At 62.1% G+C, this 20,678-nt stretch overlaps 1 protein-coding gene across 1 annotated transcript; it reads left to right on the forward strand.

Moving 5' to 3' along the window:
• Positions 1-1,691: 1,691 nt before the first annotated feature.
• Positions 1,692-20,450, forward strand: LMTK3 (lemur tyrosine kinase 3). Its single transcript, XM_080645817.1, is given in 16 exon segments — positions 1,692-1,915; positions 2,804-2,937; positions 3,181-3,331; positions 4,068-4,144; positions 4,617-4,735; positions 7,331-7,418; positions 7,735-7,883; positions 8,116-8,200; positions 8,287-8,408; positions 8,510-8,659; positions 9,080-10,187; positions 10,189-11,611; positions 14,500-14,903; positions 16,129-16,264; positions 16,389-16,526; positions 19,400-20,450. Coding segments are annotated over 16 exon segments (4,377 nt in total). The 5' UTR covers positions 1,692-1,839; the 3' UTR covers positions 19,417-20,450.
• The last annotated feature ends 228 nt before the right edge of the window (positions 20,451-20,678 follow it).

Raw genomic sequence — 20,678 nt, forward strand, 5'->3', positions numbered from 1 at the left:
CGGCCTGGCACGTGATGTGTGCGTCCTTGTCTGTGTTGTGTGTGTCCCTCACGGACCGAGTTCCAGTCCCCATTCTGCCACTTCCTGACTGTGCCTCGCCGTGCCTCAGTTTCCTCATCTGTGCGATGGGGCGATAAAAGCACCTGTCTCAGGGGGCTGCTGGGAGGAATAAAAGGTAATATGTGTATAGCGCAGAGAACAATGCCCCGCGCAGAGGAAATGCTCAAAAGAATAAATATATGAAATAAACGGTGATTATGTATCTTTTGTGTGAGGGAAGCATCTGTGGCTGTGTTGGCTGTGTAATCTCATCGGTGTGTGTCTTTGTATGTGTTTTGCACCTTGGTATGTGTTATACGTGCCCTTGTGTGATGTGTGACTGTGGTAGGGTAATGTGGCTTTGTCACCTTGTATGAAATGTGTGTGTATTTGTGAAGTGTCTACCTGCGTGCGTCTCTGTAGTCGATGTTTGTGCCTGTGCTGTGTTTCTGTATGTATATGTGTATGCTATATGTGGTGATAGCAGTGTGATATGTTTGTGTATTTTTGTACGTGATTTGTATAGCTTTGTATGTCTGTGATTCTTTGAAAGTGTTGTGTGTGTTTTTAACTATGTATGAGTTGTGCCTGTCCTCATGTGTGTGTGTCTGTGATGTTTGTCTGTGTGTATTTGGGTGAGTGAAATGTAGGTGTAGGTAAGAGATGTGTATCTTTTATGTACTTGTGTCTATATGTGTATGTGTGTTGTGTGTGTTTGCGTGAATGTGATTTGCTTATCTCTCCATGTATCTGCTGTGTATCCATGTATATTTGGGCATGTGGTATGTGTCTATGTTAGTGCATGTCATGTGTTTACATGTCTCTGAAAGTGATGCTTGTGTGTATCTGTGTATGTGATGCTGTGTCTATGGGTGTTCTTTGTTGCCCATTTGTCTGTGGAATGTGCGTGTCTGTGAATGTGTGCCTCGGTATGTCACCGTGGTGTCCGCGTGGATCTTTGTCTGTGGCATACGCATCTGTGTATTCTGAGCTCTACTTCGTCTGTGGCATGCGTGGGTCTTTGTGGTGCTTTGCCATTCCTGCGTGGCTGGGTGCATCTGTGCTGAGGGCCAGCCTGCCGTGTCCCCAATGCAGCCCCTTATCCCTGCGTCTTTGTGTGTGACGTGTTCGTGTCCCCGTCTGCCGATGGCTGTCCAGCTTTGTATGTGATGTGCTTGTCTATGAGGGTCTCTGCAACGTGTGTCAGCCATGTGTGGGCTGCGTATGCCTGCCTGACATCTGCATCTTGGCGTGGAGCACACGTGTCCATGCTGGTGACATGTCACAGTGCTGTCCAGGACAGGCACAGCGGGCCCTGCGCCCCCCACCCCAAGGGTCTGCTGGTCCCTGTCCGTCCCTCTCCCTCCCCTCCCTCCTGGCAGCCAATGCTACTGGGGAGCCAGTTGCCATGACGACGCTCCATCCTCCCTCCATCCTCCCTCCTCCCACCCTTCCTCTGACAGGCTCTCTGCTCCCCCAATCCTGGCTGCCCTCGGAGGCGGGGCCCTTATTCTCCCCCCTCCCATCCTACCCTCTCCCCCCCCACCCCAGCAACCCCGGCTCCCCAGCTCCTCTCCTCTGTCCTCCTCTCCATCCCTTCATCTTCTGTCCCTTCAAAGAGGGGGAGGGGGGTACCTGAGCCAGAAAGCAGCCCCTCCCTCCCCCTGTCCTGCGTCTCTTGCCCCTCTCCTAGGCGGGGGGAGGCCAGGGTCGCGCGGGTCCCCATGGCTGGGGGCTGAGGGCCCGCCCCCCCTCCTCCCCAGCCGCCACCACCTCCACTTCCCTTCCATCACCGACAAGATGCCTGCCCCTGGAGCCTTCATCTTCCTCGCGGCCGTCTCCGCCTCCGGCTGCCTGGCGTCCCCGGCCCACCCCGGTGAGTCTGTCGGGCCATCCGGCGGCCCAGCGGCCCCCACCCCCACCCCGGCTGCCCAAGGGTCTGTGCGTGGGGCTCTGGCCCCATCACCTGTGTGCATGTCTTCCGGCAGCCGAGCCGGGGCCTAGGGAGCAGCGGAGATGGAGCCTCTGTCCGCAGGGCCTGTGGGAGGAAGGCTGGGGGCTGGGTGGGGAGGGGGTCCATTTGGGCAACATGTGTTTGTACACGCATGTGTGCGTGCAGGTGTGTGCAGTAAGCCAGGGAAGGACAGGGCCTCTGGGAGCGCTGGGGCCGAGAGGAGGAAGACTATTTCTAAGGCAGACCCAGCACAGGAAGCTGTCTCTAGCTTTGGGGAGACCCAGGGCTTGCCGGGTTCCCTTCTCAGGGGCTTGGGCTGGGGACAGAGGACATGTGTGTGCTCCACGTGTCCCTAAAGGAGACATGCCTCACCCCTACTAACTAGGGGGACCAGCATGGGGTAAGCATCTTCTTCCAGACTGCAGTTGGGGGCTCATCCTCTTCCCCAAACAGGGGGTAATGAGGCTGTCCATGGGAGCAGATTGTAAATTCTGGGAGCCCCAGGCTCCATTATTCCTTCTCCTTTCCTCAGTCCTCACTGGAATTCTTCCAAGTCTGGGGTGATGTGATGGAGGGGGGGTGGTGGTGTCCCAGCTTGGAGGGAGAGGAGGGACCCCACCCCCAATCACCTGAGAAGGCTACAAACTACAATTCCCACAATGCTCTGCACCATCCGGCTCCTTTGCCAAGAGGCCGCTGGTTGCAGTGCGTCATGGGAGTTGTAGTCAAGACTGGCCCGGATGGGAGGGGCATGGAGTCGGGGAACCAGGGGCTTGAAGTGGGGACGCCAACCCAGCCCTGTGCCCACAGATGGATTCGCCCTGGGCCGGGCCCCTCTGGCTCCTCCCTACGCCGTGGTCCTCATTTCCTGCTCCGGTCTACTGGCCTTCATCTTCCTCCTCCTCACCTGTCTGTGCTGCAAACGGGGCGATGTCGGCTTTAAGGTGAGGTGCATGAGAGGGTTCAAGGTGGGGAGGAAGACTCCAGCAAGACCTTTCCCCCCAACACAGGTGGTGGGTGCAGGAGAGTGGCAGTCAGCCTGGGAGCATCTTCGGTCCTGAAGTTATGGCCAGATTCCGAGGCTTGGGATGGACACTGGACTGGGACTGAAGACAGTTATGAGAAAGATGGGGAGACAGGCATGTCTCAGCCTTTTATTCTCCCCTCCTCGCCCCTCCTGGCTCCAGGAGTTTGAGAACCCTGAAGGGGAGGATTGCTCCGGGGAGTACACTCCCCCAGCAGAGGAGACCTCCTCCTCACAGTCGCTGCCTGACGTCTACATTCTCCCGCTGGCCGAGGTCTCCCTGCCGATGCCTGCGCCGCAGCCTTCACATTCAGGTACTGCCCCTGCCCGATCTAGGATCCCATGGTCTTGAGAGTCTTCTCTTGGAGGCGCCAGGCAGCCTAGGGGAAAGGTGGAGGTGGGAGCCCCAGGATCTTGACCCTGGATGGGGTCAGAGATCATCGGGTGGAAGCAATTGCTTAATCCAAAACCAGACTTGGCAAAACCAGATTTGGGTTTTGGATTAAGAAATCAATGGTGGGGCAATCCATGGTGAGGGCAGCCCAGATCTCAATCTCAGAGGCCGCCAATGGCAGGCTGAAGTCACGGCATAGGCTCTTGGGATGCCAAAGGGAAGGACGGGTTGGTGCTGGAACCTGTGGGCAGCCAGTGAGGAGGCTGAGGTCCCATCTTTGTTGTTGTTTTTTTAAAAACTATTTTTATTGATTTCAGAGAGAAAGGGAGAGGGAGGGAGAGATAGAAACATCAATGGTGAGAGAGAATCATTGATCGGCTGCTTCCTGCACGCTCCCTACTGGAGATCAGGCCTGCAACCCAGGCATGTGCCCTTGGCCAGAATGGAACTCCAGACCCTTCAGTCCGCAGGCCGACGCTCTATCCACTGAGCCAAACCAGCCAGGGCTGAGGTCCCATCATTGGAATGTTGGGGGCAGCCAATGAAGAGAAGGATTGGTGCCTGCTTTGGACCCCCAGTCTCCACGGAGTTGGGAGGTGTCATGGGCACTTGGGAGGGGAGAGAGTCTCAGGGGCCTCCCTCTTCTGTCCCCCCAGACATGACCACTCCCCTGGGCCTTAGCCGCCAGCACCTCAGCTACCTACAAGAGATTGGGAGTGGCTGGTTTGGGAAGGTGAGTGGGCTGGGGGTGGGAGGCAGGGGGTCCATACAGTCCAAAGTTGTACTCCTGTTTTATGTCCATCCCCCCTGCTCCTTCCACTTCTCATCTGCTCCCCGCCTCCTCCCCCTGCCCCCTCAGTCCACCCATCACCCTCACCTCTGTCCACCTCTCACCCACTCCCACCCACCCCATCCCCCCACATCTGTCCGTCAGCGCCCCCCTCCTCACTCCATTGATCACTCCGCCTCGCCACCTGGCTCTCCACGCGTCCGTCTGTCCATCCTTCCATCCGTCCGTCCCTGCATCCATCGGACTCTGGGCCTGTGAGTCTCTCACCCCGCGCCCGTTGGGGGACAAGGGTGGCGGGATATGAGGGGAGGGCCTGGAAAGAGGGGGAAGTTGGGAGCCTGTGGTGGGCGGAGGTGGCTCCAGGGGAGGGGGCGGGGGAAACCACACACTCTGACTCCCGGGTCCCCTGGACCAGGTGATCCTGGGAGAGATTTTCTCAGACTACACCCCAGCCCAGGTGGTGGTGAAGGAGCTCCGCGCCAGCGCAGGGCCGCTGGAGCAGCGCAAGTTCATCTCGGAAGCACAGCCCTACAGGTATGCTGGGCCGGGCCCTGCAGCCCCAGTGTCCGGGCGTGCGCCTCCTGGAGGTCACCTTAGGGAGTGGGGGGAGTAGAGTGTGGGGTCAAACCGGGGTTCGAGTCCTGGATCTACCTCTTCCATGCTGTGCCGCGCAGTCAAGAGAGCATCCCCCTCTGAGCCCCGGGTTCTTTCTCGGGACAGAGCCAGGGATGTGAGAGGCAGAGTGAAGAGGGCAAAGGGAGGGTTCAAAAGCAGAGCTAGAGGCCCGCCCTCTCCACTCTGAACCTCAGTCTCTTCATCTGGAAAGTGAGTCCAGGAAGCCCGAGGGTTCTCATGTAGAGGGCAGGGCGGGGGAGGTAGGGGTGGGAGGAGGTTACCCTGCGGTGAGCACTGGGTACATCTCAGGCCCCTGCTTTGTGGGTGAGGAAGCGTGGAATCAGAGTCACAGCCCGGGGCCCTGAGCGGGCATCCGAAGTGGCCACGGAGCAGCTCCGTCCCCTCTCCCCGCCCCCATGGACGAGGAGGTCTGAGAAGGCGGGATCCTGTCCCCTCCCTGCTGGTCTCCCCGCCACTCTAAGGGCTTCTAGATAAACGCTCACTAGAAAGTGCCTTGTGCCGTAATAAGTTCCCTGTCGTGAAAGGGCTGTGCATAGAGAGACCCCGTGTCAGACAGTTTAAACGTGGGGTTTACCCCAAAAGACCCGGACGTTGGACTTTGTCACTCCCTTGCTCTAAAACCTCCATGGCTCCCTATTGCCCACAGGACCAAGTCCCACTCCTCTGCACAGCCTGACCAGGTGCCCTTCCTGCCACTGGACCCCTCGCCCCAGCCACCCTCCTCACTAACCCTCCCACCTGTCACCTGTTCCTGCCTCAGGACCCTTGCCTGCCCTTGCTGTTCCCGCTGGGATACCACTCCTGGCTCACACCCCCAGCTCAGACCCTGCCCTCCTAGGTCTCAGCTCAGAGAGGCCTGTGTGCATACGTGCGCGCGCATACACACACACACACACACACACACACACACACACACACGGCAGGCCTTGGGATCCCCCACACATCAGCTCGCGTGTTTTCTTCATAACACATATCCAGTTTGTCAATTTTCATCTGCTTAGTGGCTTATTTGCCTGTTTCTGCTGGCAACCGCTAGCCACATAAACAATCAAATCAAGTTAAAAATTCCCTTCCTCAGGGACACTCGCCATGTGCAAGCGCGCAGTGGCCACGCAGGGCCGTGGCTGCCACGGGAGACAGCCCGGATCTAGAGCATTTTCACCTTCACAGAACGCTCTGCTGGAGCGGGCAGGGTGAGGCTACACCGGCAGCTCGGGGTCCTTATTGTCCCCTGAGCACAAGTGCCATTGGCCCTCGGGAGGCTGCACGAGCCAGAGCTGAGATCCCATCTCAGCTCTGCCACCCTCCCCGCTGTGTGGCCCTGGGCCAGTCGCTTTGCCTCTCTGGGCCTCCATTTCCTCTGGCCCGCATGGGGAACAGCGTCCCGCCCCGCAGGGCTGTCGGGAGGATCTGCTGGCAGAAGCGGCCGGCCTGGGCTCACATTAGTAGGTGTGCAGTGAGCCCCGCTTCCTTCTACATCTGCCATCCGATCGCCGGCACGGGCACTCCCGCCGCTTTCCCAGCCCCAGCACATACCGGGGCCGTGGTAGAGCAGGGAGGGCTAGTATCCCAGGCAGAGCAGGTTGGAACACGGGCCCTGGATGGCCGGGCCCATGAGCGGCCCCTGCCTCCCGCCGGCGCCAGAGGGAGAACAGCTCACCACACACCTACCTGGCGCCAAGCCTGGGACGGTTCGTCTCCCCCAAGCCCCAGGCCATGTGGCGAGGTAAACCTTTCGTCCACACATTTTTATGGAACACCTACCTGCTGGTCTGAGGCACTAGGATGTGGCTACATGAACAAACAGCCCAAATCCTCGTCTCCGTGGAACTGGCTGCCTAGAGAAAAAAGGGGCACCCCCGGTGTTGGGGGTCAGTGCCATTTCTTGAGCAAATGGTGCTGCAGCTGAGGCCTGCGGGATGAGGAGGACTCTGATAGGGAGGGTGTAGAACCGTCTGTGCAAAGGCCGGAGCCTAAGCGGGCCCCTGTGTTTGCGGAGGAGAGGAGCCTGGGGTGAGACGTGATGCTGGGGAAGGCGGGGCGGCCAGCCAGAGGGCTGGGAAGGGCTGAGGAACGGCCAGGTGGGATGCCAGGGAGCACGGAGAGCTGTGGGGTCAGGGAGAGAGAGTGGAGGCCGGGAGGAGGCTGAGCAGAGAGGCCCGGGTGTGAGGAGGAGGCTTGAGCTGGGGCTGTCGGGAGAGGAGGGGATGGAGACGAGTCAGGGGCCAGGAGGCTGGGGTGAGGAGGAAGGTGGGAGCAGGAGACACTGGGGGTCTGGCCCAGGAGCTGGGGGACAGTGGGCGGTCCTGACAGGGAATGGGGAGGGTGTCTATGTGTGTGTGTGGAGGGGGCGGGGCGGGGAGACCTGAGGTGAGGAAACTGAGATGGAAAAGGCTGAAGCAACAGTTTGGTTTTGCTGGGTGGCTGGGCTGGGGCTGGGCTGGAGGGAAGAGCTGCTTCCTGACCCAGCCGCCCCCCCCCACCCCCCCACAGGAGCCTGCAGCACCCCAACGTCCTGCAGTGCCTGGGCGTCTGCGTCGAGACCTTGCCTTTCCTGCTGATCATGGAGTTCTGTCAGCTGGTGAGGCTCTGCGGGGGTGGGGGGGGGAGCTGGAGGGGAGGGCGAGGGGGCTGGGGGCGCCTAGGGTCCTAGAACTCGGGCAATAACATCGTCACCATCACAGCGACACTAGTGTGATGAGCGCTAACAGTGGTCACGTGGGCACTCCGCCCGCAGGTGGTGCCCCACCCAGCAGTGAGGCGTGTTCTGTTATTCGCCCCCTGCCGCTCAGAGGGACTGCTCACTGAGTGCGGGTGCCCCCCCACCTCGCCGGGATCGGCTGGATGTGTGGCTGCTGGGAGGGGGTGGTGCTGAGCCTCCCTGCCCTTCCTCCCAGGGGGACCTGAAGCGCTACCTCCGCGCCCAGCGGCCCCCAGAGGGCCTGTCCCCTGAGCTGCCCCCGCGCGACCTGCGGACGCTGCAGCGGATGGGCCTGGAGATCGCCCGGGGGCTGGCGCACCTCCACTCCCACAACTACGTGCACAGGTGCCCGCGGGGGCCTCGGGAGCAGGGGGTCACCTTAGGGGAGGGAGGGGCGGGGCCAGGAGAGGGGAGGAGTCAAGAGGAGATGGAGGGGGCTTGGGGCCAAGGAGGAATCAGGGCTGGAGGCAGGGGGGAAAGAGGAAGGGGCGGAGTCCGGGAAGTGGGCAGAATCTGGGCTGGGGGTGAGCTGCCCAGGCTGCCCCTTCCTCACCTGGCCCCCTCCTCGGGCACCCAGCGACCTGGCCCTGCGCAACTGCCTGCTGACCTCTGACCTCACCGTGCGCATCGGCGATTACGGGCTGGCCCACAGCAACTACAAGGTGGGGTGCCTGCCTTCGTGGGGGCTGGGGGCGAGGGGGCGGGGGGTGGGGCTGCCCCGACCCGCCTGACCCTGCCGGCCCCCCAGGAGGACTACTACCTGACCCCCGAGCGCCTGTGGATCCCCCTGCGCTGGGCGGCGCCCGAGCTGCTGGGCGAGCTGCATGGGACCTTCATGGTGGTGGACCAGAGCCGGGAGAGCAACATCTGGTAGGCCCGGCGCCACGGATGGGGAAACCGAGGACCAGGGGACAGGCCCCAGGCCTGTCAGGGTGGGGCTCTGACCTCTCGCTGCCCTCTGCTCCCTGCAGGTCCCTGGGGGTGACGCTGTGGGAGCTGTTTGAGTTTGGGGCGCAACCCTACCGCCACCTGTCCGACGAGGAGGTCCTTGCCTTCGTGGTCCGCCAGCAGCACGTCAAGCTGGCCCGGCCCAGGCTCAAGCTGCCCTACGGGGACTACTGGTGAGGGCCCCACCCCGGGATGGTCCCAGGACCCCGGCCTCCTCACACACCACCCACAGTCTCAGCGCAGGGACGTCCCCACCCCGCTGCCAGCATCTGCTGCAGGAGCACGAGCGCCAGCGCTGGTGTCTGAACCCCGGCTCCTCACCCCGAGAAGCCCCGGCTCCTCACCCCGAGAAGCCCCGGCTCCTCACCCTGAGAAGCCCCGGCTGCTGGCTTTTCTCTGACCCCGGAGCGCTCAGCCAGACACGAAGGCCGCCTTAACCCTTGTGTCCTCACAGGGCCTCGCTGTCCCCTTCCTCTCCCCCTGGGTGTCTGTCTCTCTCCCCCTGGGTGTCTGGCCCCCTCTCTGGGTCTCTGCCCGCCTGGTGCGCCCCCCCCCCCCCGGGTTCTGCTCATGCGGCCTCTCCTCTCCCCCAGGTACGACATCCTGCAGTCCTGCTGGCGGCCGCCTGCCCAGCGCCCCTCGGCCTCTGACCTGCAGCTGCAGCTCACCTACCTGCTCTCCGAGCGGCCCCCGCGGCCCCCACCCCCCCCACCCCCGCCCCGGGATGGCCCCTTCCCCTGGCCCTGGCCCGCCACCCACAGCGCGCCCCGCCCGGGCACCCTCTCCTCCCCGTTCCCCCTTTTAGATGGCTTCCCCGGGGCCGACCCCGACGACGTGCTCACGGTCACCGAGAGCAGCCGTGGCCTCAACCTCGAGTGCCTGTGGGAGAAGGCGCGGCGGGGGGCTGGCCGGGGTGGGGGGGCACCGCCCTGGCAGCCAGCGTCCGCGCCCCCGGCCCCCCACGCCAACCCCTCCAACCCCTTCTACGAGGCGCTGTCCACGCCCAGCGTGCTGCCCGTCATCAGCGCCCGCAGCCCCTCTGTGAGCAGCGAGTATTACATCCGCCTGGAGGAGCATGGCTCCCCACCCGAGCCCCTCTTCCCCAATGACTGGGACCCCCTGGACACAGGCGTGCCGGCCCCCCAGGCCCCCCAGCCCCCCTCCGAGGTGCCCCAGCTGGTGTCCGAGACCTGGGCCTCCCCCCTCTTCCCGGCGCCCCGGCCCTTCCCGGCCCAGTCCTCAGCGTCGGGCAGCTTCCTCCTGAGTGGCTGGGACCCCGAGGGCCGGGGCGCGGGGGAGACCCTGGCGGGGGACCCTGCCGAGGTGCTGGGGGAGCGGGGGGCCGCGTGGGCCGAGGAGGAGGAGGAGGAAGAGGAGGAGGAGGGCAGCTCCCCGGGAGAGGACAGCAGCAGCCTCGGGGGTGGCCCCAGCCGCCGCAGCCACCTGCCGTGTCCCCTCTGCAGCCGGGAGGGGGCCTGCTCCTGCTTGCCCCTGGAGCGGGGCGAGGCCGTCGCTGGCTGGGGGGGCCACCCTGCTCTTGGCTGTCCCCACCCCCCAGAGGACGACTCGTCCTTGAGGGCAGAGCGGGGCTCCCTGGCCGACCTGCCTATGGCCCCCCCCTCCTCGGCCCCCCCCGAGTTTCTGGACCCCCTCATGGGGGCCGCAGCGCCCCAGTACCCCGGGCGGGGGCCACCACCCGCTCCCCCCCCCCCCGCCGCCACCTCCCCGGGCCCCCGCGGACCCCGCCGTGTCCCCAGACCCCCCTTCAGCCGTGGCCAGTCCCGGCTCAGGCCTATCGTCTCCGGGCCCCAAGCCGGGGGACAGCGGCTACGAGACCGAGACCCCTTTTTCCCCCGAGGGAGCCTTCCCAGGTGGGGGGGCAGCCGAGGAGGAAGGGGTCCCTCGACCACGGGCTCCCCCCGAGCCCCCCGACCCGGGAGCGCCCCGGCCGCCCCCAGACCCGGGTCCCCTCCCACTTCCGGGGGCCCGGGAGAAGCCAACCTTCGTAGTTCAAGTGAGCACCGAGCAGCTGCTGATGTCCCTGCGGGAGGACGTGACGCGGAACCTCCTGGGGGAGAAGGCGACGGCCTCCCGAGACATGGGGCCCAGGAAAGCAGGGAGAGGCCCCGGGAACCAAGAGAAAGCCCCGGGCCCGAGCGGGGACCCCACAGCCCTGGGCAGCGGGAAGAAAGCCTCAAACCCGAGCGAGGACCTGAGCCTCCCCGTGAACGGGGTGACAGTGTTGGAGAACGGGGGACAGACAGCCCCAGGCATCGAGGAGAAGGTGGCAGAGAATGGGGGCCCGGAGTTCCTGGAGAGAGAAGAGAAAGTGTTGGAGAATGGGGAGCTGACGCCCCCAAGGAGGGAGGAGACAATGCTGGAGAATGGGGAGCTGAGGTCCCCAGAGAGAGAAGAGACAGTGTTGGTGAATGGGGGGCTGACACCCCCAAAGATGGAGGAGACGGTGTCAGAGAATGGGGGCCCGAGACTCCCCAGGAACACAGAGAGGCTGCCAGAGACTGGGCCTTGGAGAGCCCCAGGGCCCTGGGAGAAGATGCCCGAGAGTGGGGGTCCAGCCCCCACGACAGGGGAGCCAGCCCCAGAGACGTTGCTGGAGAGAGCCCCCACACCCGGCACAGTGGCCTTGCCCCAGAACGGCGGGGAGACAGCCCCTGGCCCCACTGGCCAAGCCCCCAGGAGCGTGGTGTTGGAACTGGGGACCAAGAGGAGAGCCCCCGAGATTGGGGGGGCATCGAGAGCCCCCGGGGCTGGGAGGCTGGACCTCGGGAATGGGGGCCGAGCCCCAGTGGGCATGGGGATGGCCCCCGGCGGCGGCCTCGGAAGCGGCGTGGACGCAAAGGCAGGATGGGTAGACAGCACGAGGCCACAGCCGCCTCCACCTCTGCCGCCGGAGGCCCAGCTGAGGAGGCCGGAGCCAGCGCCCCCGAAGGCCAGGCCGGAGGCGGCCCCCGAGGGAGAGGCCGGGGTGCCAGACAGCAGGGCCGGAGGAGACCCGGCACCCAGCGGAGACGGGGACCCCCCCAAGCCCGAGAGGAAGGGTCCCGAGATGCCACGGCTGTTCTTGGACTTGGGACCCCCTCAGGGGAACAGCGAGCAGATCAAAGGTGAGGAGGCCGCTGGGAGCGTGGGAGCGATGGGGGCGGGGGCCAGGGAGCACAGCGGAGAGTCTCAGGCTCCTGGGTACAGACAGGTCAGGCCGGTGGTGACAAGTGCAGACACGAGCTGGACCACCTGGGCTCAGAGCCCGAGCTCTGTGACCTTGGGTAAAGGACCTTCCTTCTCTGTGCCTCGGTTTCCCCATCTGCCAAAAAATGGGTAGCAAGGATGGCACCTACCTACTAGGGTTGTTGTCTGAGTTAAGAATTTCAGTGCCTGACACCCTTAAGCACTCGCTTTTATTATTGCGATTCACAGACCAGGAGGCTCAAATTCAGATTTCCAGGGGGGCCAGCCAGTATTGAGGACTGAATGAGGTCAGCGGGGAGAGGTGGCAGGGGGGTGGGGGGGCAGTTGGGAGGAAGCACAGCCACTTCGCTCCGTTCAGCAATGCCCACTGGGGGTTGCCAAATTTGCTGCTTTCCCCTCTTAAACCAGAGTTCTTGGTGTTTCAAAGGTTGAAATCAATTCAAACGAAGCTTATCTGCAGGCTGGGCTGCCCGCATGTGATCTCCGCTGTCCACTTTGCAACAAGCCGAGGCATCTATCCAGTGTGCCAGGCCCTGAGCTGCCCAAGGCTGGGCCGCAGGGGATCTCACGCCCGGCCCTGTCTCCAGGGTGTTGGTGACCTGAAAGCTGTAGAAATGCCTTTTTCTGGAAATTGAGTTTGGAAAGAAACACAGGAAATGTTTTGTCACAAAGGGGACGAGTTGGGAGAAGATAAATGAAGAATAAAGACCAATTGAGTTAGAAAAGGCAGGTCCAGGCAGAAGGAACAGCCTATGCAAAGGCTCAGCGGGGGGAGAAATGGGGAGGTGGTCCCTGGGGCTGGATGGAGGTCAAGCCCCTATTGAGACATAGGCACTGGGACTGTGGTTCCACTGGAATCGCCCACAGGCCCGATTTCCTTAAATTCTGGTATGAAAGTTATAGTGACCGGGCCCTGTTTTATTCTGACAAAGCCACACTTGAGTGAAGGAGGCTTACATCTGCGTCTGCCAGAGGAGCCTGTGGCTCAGGAGGGAAAGGTTGGGAAGAGAATGTTCCTTCCGCAAAGCACAGTTTATTAGAACACTGCCCGTTCCTAGAGGCTGTTGTGGGGAGCTTGCACCAACTGTGCCAGGAATGACCCAGGGCAGCATAAACATGTCAGGAGACCAGCAGCTAAGATGCCTGTGAGATGGGTGGCAGGGGGGGCGGGGGGGAGAAGGGGATTGAAGGTTGATGTTTCTGGGTGAGAAGAGGCTAGAACAGCCGTGGGCAAACTACGGCCTGCGGGCTGGATCCGGCCCGTTCGGCTGTTCTATCCAGCCCGCAGAGCCGAAAGAGCGGAGGGTTCTCTTGCTCTCCCCTCCGCTCCTTTACTTTGAATTTATATTAGTTCACACAAACACTCCATCCATGCTTTTGTTCCGGCCCTCCGGTCCAGTTTAAGAACCCATTGTGGCCCTTGAGTCAAAAAGTTTGCCCACCCCTGGGCTAGAAATAGCCTGCTGCTTTTTTTTTTTTTTTTAAACCAGTGAACTCCTACTCATCCTTCAAGACCCCATTCAAATTTCCCCTGCCCTGGGAAATCTTCCTGATTTCTAAAGGCTGTTACCCTGTCCTTCCTCTGGGTACCCATAGCTCTCTCTATACAGCATCCCTCCCCCCATCCTATCACCCTGAGATGGGTGGTCAGGGAAAGTCTCCATATGGAGGTGACTTTTGAGCAGACATGAAGAAAATGTGTCAGGTAGGCCACAGGTATAGGGCACTGAGATGGGCCCTAAGTTGGCAAGATCAGGGAATAATAGCAAAAGGCCAGTGATGCTGGAGTAGAATGAATGAGGGAGGAGAGTGACCTGGTCCACAGCCATCTTCTTTCTGCCCCCACTCATCTTCCTCGGATCCCCACCATCGCCCCCCACAGGGCCTGGCACACAGTTCGCTTGTGCACTAATGAATGAGCAGCCCCTGGCATTTACCAGTGAGGAAACAGCGGCTCAGAGAGGTGGATCTGCTTGCCCAGGGGCACACAGCGAGTGGGCAGATTTGGGATGTGAAGCCAGGTTTCCTTCTCCCGGCACCTGGAGCCCTTCCCTCCCAGCAGGATGAGGTCAGGGAGTCTACGGGCAGGGAAAGGGCCTAGCAATGGTTAGACACCACTCCAATTTTGTCTGGTGATTGAGGGCCAGAGAGGGAAAGTACCTTGGTCAACATCACATAGCAGGGATTAATTTATCCATCAATCCCACAAATATTGGCTGAGTACTGTGCTTGGGGCTTGGAGATGCAGCCAGAACGAGCGAGATTCGGTCTGTTCTGTGGAAAGGCAAACACTAATCGAGTCACCTGCTTTTGAAATATAGTTAATATACTGAGGTAATCATCTCTGAAGGAGAGGTCCTTGATGCTGTGGGGTGCAGAGCTGGTGGTCTGGCCTGAGGACCGCCTGGGGGGCTCTGAAGGCTTTGGACGCCCCAATATAGTTGGAGGATGGCTAGGACTTGAGTTAAAAAAGGACGTTTCAGACAGAAGGAGCAGCTATGCAAAGCCTCAGAGGTGGGAGGAAGAGGGAGGTGGTCTGGCTGGCTGGAAGTCAAGCCAGAAGGAGGTGGGGACGGGGCTTGGAGAGGTCGGAAGGGCCTGGTGGATGGGGAGAAGTTGGCACTGGGGTCAGGGGTAGATCTCTCGCCCTGCGTGGAGGAAGACCCCAGTGCAGCCCTTGGGTTCACAAGGAGGGAAACTGAGGCCCAGCTTGTAGTCTGAGATGACCTGAGGCCACACAGCCAGGCGGGAGGCATGTCTCAGTTTCCCCGGGATGAGGGGGCTCACCGGGTCTCTCCTCTCACAGCCAAGCTCTCCCGGCTCTCGCTGGCGCTGCCGCCGCTCACGCTTACGCCGTTCCCGGGGCCGGGCCCGCGGCGGCCCCCGTGGGAGGACGCGGACGGCGGGGCGGCTGGCGGGGAGGCCGGCGGGGCGGGGGCGCCGGGGCCGGCGGAGGAGGACGGGGAGGACGAGGACGAGGAGGAGGAGGACGAGGCGGCGGGCGTGGCGGCGGGGCCGCGGGGCCCCGGGAGGTCCCGGGCAGCCCCGGTGCCGGTCGTGGTGAGCAACTCCGACGGGGACGCGGCCCGCCCGTTGCGGGGGCTGCTCAAGTCACCGCGCGGGGCCGACGAGTCCGAGGACAGCGAGCTGGAGAGGAAGCGCAAGATGGTCTCCTTCCACGGGGACGTGACCGTCTACCTCTTCGACCAGGTACGCAGCCGGGGCTGGGCACAGGTGCCGGGGGCGGGGCCTGCAGGGTAGGGGCGGGGCTTGGGGACTGACTGGCGGGGGATTGGGGAGAGATTGGAGGATGAGATGAAGAGTTGAATGTGAAGGCGGAGCCTGAGCGTGGGGCGGGGCCAGGAGGATGGGCGGAGCCCGGAGCGTGGGTGGGTCCTGGAGAGAGTGGATCTGGAAAGGAGGACACAGGTTTCCCACTACAAATTCACCCTTTTGCAAAGTGACTTTGCTTTGCAAAAGGGTGTATTTAAAGTGGAATACCTGTATGTGGTAGTCAAGGCGGAGCCTGGAGAGAGACGAGGGTGGAAATGTTGAGAGGGACGCAGGGATTGGGTTATGGGGGCGAAGCCTAGTGCGTTTGGGGCGGGGTTCACACACCAGCCCAGGGGGAGAGCTAAGGGGCTGGCTCAGGATGGATCTTACCCGCTGGGGGTGAGTCCTGGAGAGGCTGCGGGTAGGACTTAAGGGATGCGGCTTGTAGAGTTAAGATGGTTTAGAGTGGGTTCAGGGGTGGGCTGAGCTAATGAACTGGGCGGAGCCTAGAGAAATGGGATGAGGGTTGTGTCCCTAGAGGCGGGTAGCGTTGTAGAGACACAGGGAGGGCGTGGTGGCGCTTGTGGACTGGGGCGGGATCTAAAGGAGCCTGAGGCGGGGCCAGCCGGGCTGAGGTCCTGAGCGGAGGGGCACAGGGGCCTGAGCTGTGGCTGGGCCTGAACCGAAAGGATGGGGCTTGGAGGGCTGGGGCGGGTCCACTTGGGAAGGCGGGGCCCAGGGGCCCAGGGGTGGGTCAGGAGGTGAGCTAGATGGGGTGAGGGTTTGGAGGACCATAGCAACAGGTAGTCCTGGGGCCCGAATTTGGACTTAGCAGTCGAGATCTCAGAGGTAGGTAGGGGTCATGGAGACGGGGTGGGGGGTGTACGGAGATAGTATTGGTTCGGGGGTCCCGTGGAGGCAGCGGCGGGCTGTCTGGGTGTGTGGGCGGGGCTCCGCTGTCGTTGGAGCGGCCTGGGGGGGGGGGTGCGGTTAAGGCTGTCCTGGGGCTTCGAAGGCAGATTAGAGAAATTAGGGGGTGCAGCCATCTCCAGAGCGTTTAATAGTAAACTGAGAAATGTTAGCGGGGCTTGTTGCTTGTTGGGATGCAGTGGTGGGACGTGACGGTTAGCCCCCTCTCGTCTCCCCTCGTCTGTCTTCATAGGAGACGCCAACCAACGAGCTGAGCGTCCAGGGCCCCCCCGAGGGGGACACGGACCTGTCCACGCCGCCAGCGCCCCCGACGCCTCCCCACCCCGCCACCCCCGGAGATGGGTTTCCCAGCAACGACAGCGGCTTTGGTGAGGGGCGGGGCCTGGAAGGGGCGGGGCCTAGGAAGGGGCGGGGCTGAAGGTGGACGGGCTCCTGGAGTGTCTGAGGGTCTGACCTCGTTCTCCGCTCTCCCCCTGCACCCCCTTCCTCTAGGAGGCAGTTTCGAGTGGGCGGAGGATTTCCCCCTCCTCCCCCCGCCAGGCCCCCCCCTGTGCTTCTCCCGCTTCTCCGTCTCGCCTGCGCTGGAGACCCCGGGGCCCCCCACCCGGGCCCCCGACGCCAGGCCCGCAGGTAACGTGCTTCAGATCCCACCCTTGCCGGGCTCTCTCTGTCCCCTCCACATTCTTGTCCCCACGTCTGAATCCCCCTGGCCCCCCTCTCTTCAGTCTCCTCCTTCCCCTCTGTCAACACTGCTCATCACTGAGACCCCACCAAACTCTGCAACCAGTTCAGACCAGGCAGTGTCCCTTAGATGGGCCTCCCTGAGCCTCAGTTTCCCCTTCTGTAAGGATCTCCTCCGAGTCTTTCCCATCTTCGCCCCATCTCTGAGTGGGGCTCCTGCCTGGCACTTCCAGGCTCCTCAGCGCCCCTCCCTTCAGACCAGGAGAGCAGGCCCCAGTGCACAGCTGGGCGGTATGAACCTGAGCAGACAGAACCTGGCTGGGGGTCCCACAGCAATAACAACCAGGGTTGCACTGCTGATGATAATAATAATAGCAAGTGCTGGCAGAGACCCTACCTTGTGCTTGCCGCACCTTAGCCCATTAATCCTCGCTGGGATCCCACCCGGTGGATTCTGGTCTCATCCCCATTTTACGAAAGAGAAAACCCAGGCACGGATGGGAGTGGGGGGCCGGGATTCAGAACCCAGCCGCCTGGCCCTCTCCCCTGGTCAGTGTTTGTCGAGTCCCTTCTGTGGTGTTTCGCATGGAAGACGGGCACATCACCCTTAGTTTTTGATGACCCAAAGCTAAGGCCATCTTCACAGAAAGGAGGGCACAGCCATGTCTCAGGGCGGGACTGGGACTAGAGACCGATGAGACCCAGGCTCTCTGCTGCCCCCTGCTGCCGATACCGAGAACTGCCCTGGATGCCAGGCCTGCCCTGGGCCAGGCAGACTGAGCTGCGAAGGTAGAAGGGACAACTGGGTGGGTTCCATTCCTGCTTTCCCAAAGCGTGCCTGAGTCCACGAGCTGGCCCTGCCACTTCCTGGCTAAGTGATGTAAGGCAAGCTGCTTTCCCTTCCTGTGCCTCGGTTTCCTCATCTGTGGAATGGGGATGATTACACGCTCCATTGTTGAGAGGATTGCCTGGCTTACTCCTCCCCATGCACGGAGCATGGAGCGCGGAGCACGGTGCCTGAGCCTAGAGCAGTGCGTGGCCTCCAGCTGATAGCTGTTTCTGTGCTTAAACAGTAGTTTATTGAGCATCGGCTGTGTGCAGGTGCGGTGCTGGGTGCCGGCATTCCCAGCTGAGCAAGGTCGATGAGCCCCACCTCCCCTGCTCCCCGCACCTAGACGCTGACCCCGCAGTCATCTGAAAAAGACCCAGGAAAGGGCTTCGTCTCCCCGGTGACCAGTGGACGTGCCACTTAACCAGGGATTTGAGGGTTGATGGTCGTTAACTAGGTGAAGAGGAAGGATGAACAGCTTGCACAAAGGGCCTGAGGCAGGAGAGAGCTTGGCCAGCTTAAGGAACAGAAGGGAAGTGGTGTGTCTGGGGGTGACTAAGAGAGTGGGGCAGATGGAGGGGAGGGTGAGGCAACAGGGGGCGGGGCAGACCATGTGGGGCTTGGGGATGGGCTGAGGGGTGGGGCCTTAGTCCTGGAGTGTTAGGGAGCTATGGGAGGGCCGGGATCAGGATGGGCCAACGCAGCCCCAGGTGTAGGAGGACCCCGCCCTGGGGCCACATGGGGCCTACGAGGCTGGGAAGGAGGCCGGGTCCCAGTCCAGGAGGGAGATGCAAGTACACATGGAGTCAAGGGCACAGGGATGGGGCTGAGGCTGACTTCACTTGGCTACATTGTCAGCTCTCACCCCAAATGTCATTTCCTCCCAGAGGCCGTCTCTGAGGCCCCCGTGAGGACAGGGTGGGGTGGGTTCCAGGGCGTGGGGACGGCGGCCAAGTGTTGAGTCAGGGCTCAGGCGAAGATGACTTTACCTTTAATCACCGGGAGCGAGAGGGAGGGCGGATTGTCTGAAACCCCAAGTTCCTTCCTCAGGCGGCAGCTGGTCCCCTGCCACTGGGCTGGGAAGCTGGGGAGCCTGGCAGGGACGCAGGACCGGGCGTGGGGGCCCAAGCAGGGCCCCCTAACTCCTCCGACCCCTGTGCTCACATGGCGTTGCCCACTCAACACATGTTCCCTGGATGCTGAGGGATGCCTCATATCCCAGAGTCCCCCCTCTCCTTTGGGAAAGGACATGAGGGTCATGCTCCCCACTTAGAAGGAAGCTGAGGCACAGGGATGGGGAGCAAGGGCAGTAACTTGACCGAGACCACTCAGGGAAGAGGTGGGGTGGAGAGTGAGGGCGCCGGTGAGTGGCCCTTGGCAAGGTCCTCCACCCCGAACGAAGCCCTTGTTTCTCTGGCGTGTGGAATGGGGCGGGGACGTCCCTTCCGTTTGGAGCGGAGGGGTCCTGGGAAGGTAGATGGGAGGGCGCTGTGTGGCAGGCCCGGTGCTGGACGCTGGGGTGCAGCAGGGACCACGGACCCGTCCGCCCTGAGCTTACGTTCTGGAGGGGCAAACGGACAGGAAGCTCTGGGATTCTGACTGGGATTATCCCAGAGGAGGCAGAGAAACGTAGCCACAGCACAATGCCATGGGGGGCGGAGGGGGCACCTGCTTGACTGAAAATGGCCAGGGAAGGCCTCTGGGGAGGGGCGTCCAGCAGCGGCCTGCGTTCACGGAGGGCTAAGGACAGGGGTTCTGTGCAGTGGGAACAAGTGCAAAGGCCCTGGGGTAGGACTGAGCCTGGAGCCCAGAAGGCACAGCGGGGAGGCCGCTGGCTGCAGCAGAGTGAGCGAGGGGAGGGGCCCGGTGAGGACGGGAAGGGACCCAGCAGATGGGGGGGGGCCTGTGAGCCGCAGCGGGGGCTTCGCTCTCCCTCCGAATGAGCCTGTCCGCCCAGTAATTCTGTTTCTCTCTCCACTCCCTTTGTCGTCAGGCCCTGTGGAGAACTGACCCCCCAAAGACCCGACCCCCCTGTACCCCCAGAAGAGGGGTTGAGAATGGAATCCTCTGTGGACGACGGAGCCACTGCCACCACCACAGACACCGCCTCTGGGGAGGCCCCTGAGGCTGGGCCCTCCCCCTCCCCCACCATGTGCCAAACGGGAGGCCCTGGCCCCCTGCCCCTCAGCCCCCCGGAAGGCTCCCCTGATCCCCCCGACCCCCTCGGTGCCAAATGAGGCAGGAAGCCACTCCCCCTCCCTGGAGATCCACCTTCTTGGAACTGAACTGGACTTTTTCGGGCCTGGAGCCCCTCGGCACAGCGGAGGCCCCTCCTCACCCTCTCCCGCCTCAGACGGGGCCGCAGGCTTCGGGGGACCTGGACCCCCCATCTCGCGTTTCCCCTTCCCTGCCCCAGCCTGGCCCCTGGAGGGGCTTCTGGTTCAAACCTTCGCGTGGCATTTTCACATTATTTAAAAAAGACAAAAACAACTTTTTGGAGGAATGCGGGGCCTCTGTGTGTTTCGGGGGGCGAAGAGGGGAGAATGCAGGGAGCAGGTGCCACCCAGGAGATATCGCCATCCTCACCACCCATGTCGACAGACGGGACCATCGAGGCTCAGGAAGGCCGAGACGGCACGGCGGTGAAGCCCGGCCCCGCTCCCCTGCATCCCAGCTCCGAGGCCAGCATCACTGACCAGCTGCAGCCTCGGCTTCCAAGCGGCCACGAGGCACGGGTGAGGGCTAGGGAAGGTCACAGGTGGTGGTCAGAGCTGTCTCCACAAGGCAGCCTGTGGTGGTGGCCAGAAGCTGTCCCAAGGCCAGGCCTGGTGTGAGGGGTGCCCAGGAGTGACCTGCCAGCAACCTATACTGACCAGCCACATCCCACACACCTCAGAGTGGCCCTGCCTTCATTTACCCGTTTCTGCACGTGACCTCCCTGACATTCTTGCCTCTTGCCTTCCCCTAACTGCATCTCTCCACGGGCACCTCTCCCCTCGGTTCTGTCCCTTTCAGCTCTGTGTCTCACCGGCCCCAGTTCTGGTCATCGCCTGCCTTGGAATCTTCCCATCTCTCCATTTGTGTCTGTCACTCGCCTCTTTTCTCATCTAATTCTATTACTATTTCTTTGAGTTCACTGTCTCTACTTTCTTAATATATTTTTTATTGATTTCAGAGAGGAAAGGAGAGGGAGAGAAACATCCATGGTGAGAATCATTGATCGGTTGCCTCCTGCAAGACCCACAGGTGGGGATCAAACCCACAACCCGGGC

This window comes from Plecotus auritus (assembly GCF_963455305.1).
Source record: "Plecotus auritus genome assembly, chromosome: 10".
In the NCBI taxonomy this organism is placed as follows: domain Eukaryota; kingdom Metazoa; phylum Chordata; class Mammalia; order Chiroptera; family Vespertilionidae; genus Plecotus; species Plecotus auritus.